The sequence below is a fragment of the Microtus ochrogaster genome, linkage group LG9 (genome assembly GCF_000317375.1).
Source record: "Microtus ochrogaster isolate Prairie Vole_2 linkage group LG9, MicOch1.0, whole genome shotgun sequence".
Lineage (NCBI taxonomy): Eukaryota > Metazoa > Chordata > Mammalia > Rodentia > Cricetidae > Microtus > Microtus ochrogaster.
Genome location: NC_022034.1, coordinates 10,727,446 through 10,735,963, shown reverse-complemented (window position 1 = coordinate 10,735,963; position 8,518 = coordinate 10,727,446). Strand labels below are relative to the sequence as shown.

General features: G+C 49.2%; 1 protein-coding gene across 1 annotated transcript in view; it reads left to right on the top strand.

The window, feature by feature from the left end:
* Nucleotides 1-2,624: 2,624 nt before the first annotated feature.
* Fndc1 (fibronectin type III domain containing 1) overlaps nucleotides 2,625-8,518 on the top strand; it is an 87,741-nt gene continuing 81,847 nt past the window's right edge. The window contains exon 1 of the mRNA XM_026787320.1: nucleotides 2,625-2,888. Coding sequence (XP_026643121.1) covers nucleotides 2,789-2,888 — 100 coding nt within the window. The 5' untranslated portion in view covers nucleotides 2,625-2,788. The remainder of the gene's footprint in view (nucleotides 2,889-8,518) is intronic.

Below are 8,518 nucleotides of genomic sequence, written 5' to 3'. Positions count from 1 at the left end.
GAAATAAATGTGTGTCTCACACTGAAAGAGGAAACATGCTGTCTGCTGAGTTACTGCACATTTTGCTGTGTTGATAATTTCATTGAGTCTAAACTGAGGGGTAAAATCTTGGAATCACAGAAGTCCCACTGGCCAGGCCGAGGATGGCACGACCGTGCGACTGTCTGCTTTCTCCACAGCCGGCGGGTCAGTTCTAGAGCTGTCCTTTTAAGGTGATCTTGGGGTGTCTCTAGCTCTCATGCCCTGCTGCTGTCCCTGCTGTGTGCCCTGCTCTTTGTTAGCCCCAAAGATGGGAGGAGAAAGACCACTGACCCAAACCATCATGGTCAAATTAATTAAAACGAGCAATTAATTAAAGCAAGCTTTTAAAATTTTTGTAAACAGGCTGCCTCCCCTTAAGGTGGGGTTGGAGAAGCCAGCTGTGGATGTGAGGAAGACGGGGGTAGGGAGTTTCCAAATGGGAAAGAGGCAGGGTTACAGATGAAGAGCATAACAGGTGGCCAGGAAATGGTGGCCATAGGTGCTGATAGAAGCTTTGGAAACAAAGTTAGGGTTGCAACTTTTTGAAGCACAGGCATGGCTGCCATTCCTGGAACAGGCAGTAGAGAACAATTGTAGCTAATGTTTCAGGTAGGGCATAGCCCAATCCTTGAGAGACAGACTTAACAAAAAACAGGAATGAACCTAGTTTGTCTTTACTATACGTTGGCTTTTAATCCTAAAATGAAGGCAGGCTGGTTCTTTACTCTTCCCTGGGTTATGAGGGCCTATTTCTGGTCTGTCTCCTGCTCAGAGTTCTGAGCCCAGCCTCCCCCTCCTCCATTTGGTGGCTTTCTGTGGGAATTCCCTTCTCTCAGGTTGCATCCCTTGGAGTCAGAGCCATAGCTCATTTTGGCTGCTGCATCAGCCTTCTCTGGCCACTGTAACAAAGTATCACACACGGGGTAGCACAAACTTTGGAAGGTTCTTTTGTGGCAGTTCTATAAGTTGAAGTCTGAAGTCAGCTCAGCAGAATGATAACCGGCACTGGCAGGGCTGTCCACGGGCTCTGATGAGAATGGCCCTTTGACTCTTCCTGCTTCTGCTAGCCACTAGTATCCTTTGACTTTGAATTACCTCCCTCCTATGGGACCCACAGTCTGTGGTCACATGTCTTCCCTTATATGTAGATCAAGTCCCTCTCCCCTCTTTATAAACATACATGTGACATTCATAGCCTAAGCACTCTATCTCAGAATGCTAAATTCAGTCACAATCCTTACCCCCAAAGGCACCCATGGCTCACAGGCTCCAGTGATGAGGAGAGACATACATTTTAGGACTGTGTTTCAGTACACCATGGCACTACCCTACACCTCTGTGGGGCAATGAGGAAGAGAACGGTCTCCCACCGGCTCCGCCTAGAAAGATTCCCACCTCTGACTGACCAGCAAGAGCTACAGGAGCTGTGGGTCAATCGGCTTGAAACAAACAATTGAGAAAGCGTGGGGAGTTTAGGGAGGGAACCTGACACTCCTGAAAGAAGACCATGCTGCTGGCAGTGACACAAGCCAGCGTGCTACTAACTGGCATGTGGAGAAGCTGGAGCCCCAAGGGGTGGGGCAAGAGCGTCTGCTTACAGTAGAATGTTCCTAAGCACTAAAGAGGGAGTCGCTGGAGAGCCCTCTTCTCTTTGGGGACCCTGGAGACTTCACTGAAGGCTGTAGTTAGGCAAGAGATGCCAGCCTGGGCTCAGTGCGCTGATGTCTTGATTCTGTCATTTTGTTTCAGAATAGGATTCCGTGTTTTGTTGCCATCACCCCACACTTTGTTTAACGTGCTTTCCGTCTTGTAGAGTGAAATGAGTCCGGTCAAGTTTGGGGTTGCCACGTCGGCGAGCCCATTCCATGTTCCGCATCGGGTTGGTTTGCAGAGAGCCACACTCTGCTTCCCAAACGCTCATCTTTGTCGCCTGCAGGGGCGCTCCAATTCCTCTTGTGTCTCAGGTCCGGTGTGGAGCAAACCCAGGCTGTTATCCCGCACAGCGGGACCCCAAGGCAGTGTTTGAATTACAGAAAGGGAGGTCAAATAAGTTCTTGGCTGGGTTTACGCGGGTTGCTTAAGGCCTGCTTCCGTTTCAACTGGAATCACGCGCTCCAGCGAAATGACAGCCAGGAGCAGCCTTGTCTAGCACAGTTGATCACCCTTTCCCAAGCGCTCTGGCTGAGCGGGAAGGAAACTGCGAGCCCACAGACCACTGCCATGTGCAGAAAAGGGTGACGGGTCCTAGCTTGGTCCCGCAAGTTGAAACCACACAGAGGGTTTAAGGGGTTTAAAGGACAAGTTCACGTCCTGTCTTGTCAGTCACTTTTTGGGCCAGAAAGTAGAAGAATTAGACAGAGAGGGACTTCCCTGTCTCTTTTTTCCTGATCTACAGACTATCTTTTAAAATTATATACACATTTATTTTTTTTTTATTTTTACAAAAACCCAGTGGGGTTCCTGGTCTCCCATACTCTTGGGTCACTCACCCGGCGCCCCGCCCGCCTTGTGGGACCCCTTCGCGAGCGCACCGGCAGGGGGCGCCCGAGCGCGGCTAAAAGACGCAGTGGGCAGCTGGTGGCCCCAGTGGCGGAGCGCGGCGGCTGTGCGTGGCCAGGAGCTATCACCGAGGGGCTGTAACGTCGCTCGCACAGGACCCAGGACGCCCGGCGACGGGCACCCGAAGGCATTGCCTCTGCGCCCCCCTCACTCCGGTCCGCACCCTGCCGGCCACCCGCGCTCGGTACCCGCGCATCCCGGGCTCCCGATGGCCCCTGAGGCCGGGGCGTCCCCGCGCCCGCTGCCCTGGGCGGCGTTGCTGCTCTTGGCTGCGCTGCTCCCCGTGGCCTCCTCTGCGGGGCCCCCAGGTACGCACATGCTGGACTCTGCGGTCGGTCTACTGTCTTTTTCTCTGCCCGCCCGCTTGTCACTTTGGGGACAACTGCCCCGCTCTGATTCTGTGTAGCCTCCGTGCCTGTCTTGTCACTAACCTGTGCATCCTCCTGGGTCGAATCAGGGCTCGCTGGGTATGGGCACTGGACACTCTGAGCGTGGAGATGGGCTTCGGGACACCTATAGCACGAAAGAACTGGGGTGCCTTCAACGGCGTCCTGGAACGTCCAGGAATCAGGAGACTGGAACTTGTCTAGGTGCCCTGGAGATCTAGGCAAAGGAAAGGAAAAGTGACTTTGGGCATCGCGCGGGGGTAGGAGGTGGGTGGGTGGGGGGACACTTTCTTTGGTCAGACTCTCCCTGGGGGTGTGGTTGGTCATCGTCTGTCATCTTGTTCACCTGTCTCGAGGTAGGATAGGGTCACTGGGGAGCCCAAAGGGAAGCAGAGTGGCAGGGCCAGCAACTGTCTAAGGAAACCCTGAGCGCCAGGCTTGGGGATTTTGCAGCTGAAAGAAGACATTTGTCTTTGGAGGAGGGATAGGGACCCAGACAGTAAGTGAGTTCCGGAGAACTTCACCCTCTCCAGCCTGGCTGGACACTTGCTTTGCAAGCAAAGAGGCTTGACTGGCTCTCAGTTGTCGAGAAAGAAAGAAACAGTCTTGTACTGGACTTTCCTTCCTATGTCCTTGGTGTCTTGGTTTGCACCTCCGCGCATGCATTTCCACACTCAGAACTGTGACTTTTATTTATGTCACCAATTTGTAGGAACCTAAGAAACAGACCTTTTTTTTTCTGTCCCAGCAGGGCTGAAAAAAAATTTAAAGTTTCTTTTCCAACGAGGACTTCTTGCTTTGTATGCTGGTGCCTGTTTTGTTCTCCCCACAAGGATAGAGATACAGGTCTGTGACCTCTTTGGTAGCTCTATCATGACTATTGCTTGGCGGCACTGGATGCCATGTACCCTGATGCCAAGTTCCTTTATCATAAAAGGGTTCTATAGGAGGTAGGGGTCTTTTCTCTCCTGTTCATGATCTTAAGGCAAGTATCCATTTCATATTTTACATAATGCCTGACAGAATAAACCTACTCTAGTTTTCCAGCCTCCCCACCTACAGTCACATGGCTTCTCTCTTTCTAAGTTTTCTGAATGCTGAAAGAGTTTTTGTTAGAGAAAGCTATCTGAAAGTGGACTCCCTTCCTGTCTGTTTCCACGGTCACCTGTAGGATGGGTTCTGCTAGTGCGCGGGGAGTCAGAGCTGTTTGTGACCCTCAAGGGTTCTACAGTGTTGTCGGCCACTCCTAAGAATGCACTCCGCTCTGCAAGTCACCGCACTGTGGAATGTTGGAACTGGAAGGCTTGTTGGCACTTCTCTCTACTGTGTTGACGTGGGATTTGCAGGAAAACGATGACCAGACTAGAAACGGACAAAGAAGACAAGCATGTCTCAGAGTGCCTATTTACCATACTTAAGTTCAATTAGCCAAGGGAAGAAGTGGGCATAGCAGCCTGCAGATGGCTCCTGTGCTCGGGAAGAAATCGTGTAATTTATTCCATGGGCTCCTTGAGGAGCCTTCCTGTCTGTCTTGCCATTCACAGTTGCAGCCGCTGCCTGGATTTGTGTCTGATGGGGAAGACCACGGGCAGACTTAATTCATGCTTCCTGCAAGCGGTTGCTGTCAGTCCCATCCCACCTCTTTTGGGTCCAGCATCTCTGTAAGGCAAATTACCGGGAGCTATGCTGACGGTAGCAGACCATTATAGCGCTACAGGGGTTTTGCTTGCAGCACACACCGAAGCTCCCAATGAGCCCCAAGATTTAGGATGGACGAAAATAAAACAAAGGCAGCCAGTGATGCCCCTCCCCCACAACACCCATTACTACAATAGCTACTATGTAAACATTAAAATAAGGGGGAGGGTGTTGCTCCCCAGTCTTAGGACACATTTTCCTGAAACCATGCATGCCTTTACAGTGAGCATCCAGGGGTGGCTAAGGGGTGACTTTTATTTAAAGGGAAAAATCTTTTCAATTAGTCTTCAAGTTCAAACTTATTCTCAAAGCTCTTTGCCTCTTTTTTGCATTGATGGTGCAAAAGCTTGCCCGGTGTAATAAATGGTAGCCGATAATAAGGCAAGACAGGGATACCGAAAACACTAACAACGTTGAATTTTTCAGGCCTTTGTGGGGAGGGGGAAGAGAGAGAGAGAGAGAGAGAGAGAGAGAGAGAGAGAGAGAGAGAATGAATGTGCCAGTTTAAATGAGGAATATCCTTGGTATCATTTTTAGCAGGAGTACTAACTCTGACCCCACGCAGGAACACCAGTGTGACTTTGCGGGGCAGTTGAGTAACTTGCTTTCTAAGTAGGATCAGTATTTACTTAAAAAAAAAAAAATGGCTACAGACAAACTGTAGTTACTGGCTTAGGTAACTGTAGCACAATTTTTTTCTTCAAAAATGAACAAAATGGGCTTGCTGCCTCTAGCAAAGTAGTTGCAAGTATTTCCTGTCAGTGAAACAACTTGAGTTTTTAAGTTAAAACTTGGATGTAGCTAAGCTGCCTCTCTGGTAGGCAGGTGCTTCCCTGTGTTAGGCCTTTCTCAGGACAGTGGCGACGTGGGTGAATATGGCTTTAATAGCAATATAGGATGAGTGTGATTTCTAAAATGTCACTTGATATGACATGCCAAGCCCAAATGGCTATCATACAAAGTATCACACAGGGGCCCAATGTGGTGGCTTGCATCACTGGGAGCCACTCACAGTCAGCTGGTGTAGTGCACTGCACAGCAGCAGAACTAGGAGAGACTCTGCCCCAGTGAAGTACAAAGTGAGAACAGACTTCCTGATGTCATATTCTGACCTCCATGTGCAAGTGTGCAATCATGTGTGCACATGCCAGAGCACATGTGTGTACACAAGCACACGCGGACACACACACAAGCTCACACACACACATGCACACACATACACACACACATACACACACGCACACATGCACACACATGCACACACACGCACACATGCACACACAATGCACACATGCACACACATGCACACATGCACACACTCACACACATGCACACACATGTACACACACGCACACATGCACACACACATGCACACACACGGACACATACACACTCACACACATGCACACACACGGACATATGCACACACATGCACACATGCACACACATGCACACACACATGCACACACACACATGCACACACACATGCACACACACACATGCACACACACACACATGATCTATTGCCTATCTTGAACTTTTAATCTTTCACCCCTGTAATAATTTGTCGTGTTGAGAATTGAACACGGGGCCTTGTGCATGCCAGGTAAATGCTGTGTCACAGAGGTACCACCCTGTTCTAGAGGGATGCATTTTTAGTCTACAAAAAATGAGAAAAATTCCTTCCGTAGTTTCAGATTCTACAGTGCAATCAACCCTTAGGGAAGCTCCATTGGGTGCTCAGTGTAGTTTGAAATATTTTCCAAAGTTGTCCACAAAGGCTGTGGAAGCACTCCCCCGCCCCACATCTGTAGGAGGCCAGATTCTCTTCAGCCAAAAAGCAGCATATCACAGTGGACTGAACGAGTAGACGGCATAGCGGTCTAACCACCTTCTGTTAAGGTGATTTGCCAAAATACAAGGGCCGCTGCCCTTCTGTTGCCTTCTCAGTTAGGGAAACATAGTTATTCTTTTGAAGCTTTGCTCTGTGTCAACATGGAAGACTTTTGTATAGTTATTTAAAACTTTTTGATTAAAATTTTCTATGTGTACGAGTGTTTGTCTGCATATGTGTATGCGGATGCCTATGGAAACCAGAACAAAAGCATTAGATTCCCCTGGAACTAGAGTTACAGATGGTGTGAGCTACCATGTAGGTGCTGGGAATCAAACCACGGTCCTCTGCAAGAGTAGTAATCTCTCTCAATAGCCGGACTGTCTTTCCAGTTCTGTGGTTATTTTTTAAAAATAAATCAGCAAGTGTCTATCTAATTATTTCTGTCTGTCACTGGGTATCAAACACATGCTAGGCAGACACACCCCCTGAGCTACATCTCCATTATAAACTAATTCGCTTTTAAACTAGTACAATTCCTAGCACAGTGGGGAGGAAGATCATGCATAAGTTTTATGGAAATTTTCTAAGTTGCAAGGTAGAAAGGCCACACAGTTTCAGAGCTCATGGCTACACAGCTCAATGAAGCTTAGGAGGCAGATGCTGGGTCAGAGTCAGCGCCATTGTGACATCTCTGCTGGCCTTCAGCAGTCTGCCTTCATTTGCAGACAGACCTGGTCAGGGAGATCCCCTTGTTGTTAGAACCCTTGGAAGCTTTCCCATGACCCAGCCTGCTCCAGATCGCTAGTGTTTCTTTCTACGCTGCGTTGCAAGCAGGAGACCCCTTGTGTTTTAGCTTGTGCTGCAGAGCCTAGCCGGATGGATGGTTGGTACCACTGACTTTTGTAGGCACAGAATGCATTATTGTGACATTAGAGGGTGCAGTGGGATTGCACGGTGACAACTGATGTCCCTAGGAAGCCATCACTACAGGATTCCCCAAGATACCAACATGTCCTATCTGCACTTAAGTCATGGTGGCCCATCCCTTGTCATCGGGAGGGAGGGATGTGGGGTGCATCGTTTCCCTGTGGTTGCTGGGAGGAGTGACCACACCCCTCCTGGCTTAGAGCAGCAACAATTTGTTACCATATAGAACTGGAGGTCAGGAGTCCAGAATGGGTCCCGTGGGGGCTAAGAACCAGGGCTGTGTTCCCTTGGGTGACCTATGGCTGATCGGTTTACTTCTCTTTTGAGTTACACAGTGCTCACCTCCCTTGGCTCTGGGAATTAGGAGGAGATATTTGGGGAGCACTGTCCCCCAAGGGATGTGAATAAAGAACCTGGACACAAAAGTCCCCAGAGAAGCTTCCTGAGGCTGATTGGGGGCCTCACCTCGACTTTGGTTCCTATGGAATTTCAGGTTGTCTTAGATTGTAATTTAATTGTAATTTGTAAAACAAATTCAGGAGATTTTGTTTTAATTAGAAAATACGGGAGTGGAAAAGTGGAAGTGAGAAAGGAAGAGGCCTGCTGTGCCCTTGTGAATATTCGGGATTCATCTGTCTAGATGCAGAGCAAACTGAAAACCTCGGTGCCTTGGGGGGAGAGCAGGTCGCTGCGGGAGGCGGTAACTGTGGCTGTTGTTTCCGGCACATCTTCGCCAGCGTTAATAGGTGCTCATTGGAGCATTTGGAACAACTGGTTAGTCACGTAAACCAGCAGCCTATTTTCCTTCCTCCTAGAAAGCCCTTTAAGACTTGACAGCTTCCCTGAACCCAGAATTCTCGGCTGCGCTTCAGCTCTGTGGCCCATAGAGGGCGCTCCCTGCCTTTCCGAGTTGATCTTCTCTTCTGTGGGTTTCTTTAAAAGGGATTTGTTTGTTGGTGGCTGGGCCTCAAAGAGAGATGATCACAAACGTCCAGTTATCAGTTTTGTTCCCTTAATGCGCTGCTTTTTTTCCCCACTTGGCCACTTGTTGAAGCTTCCTGCAAATATTAAGTTGGGAAGGTCAAATTAC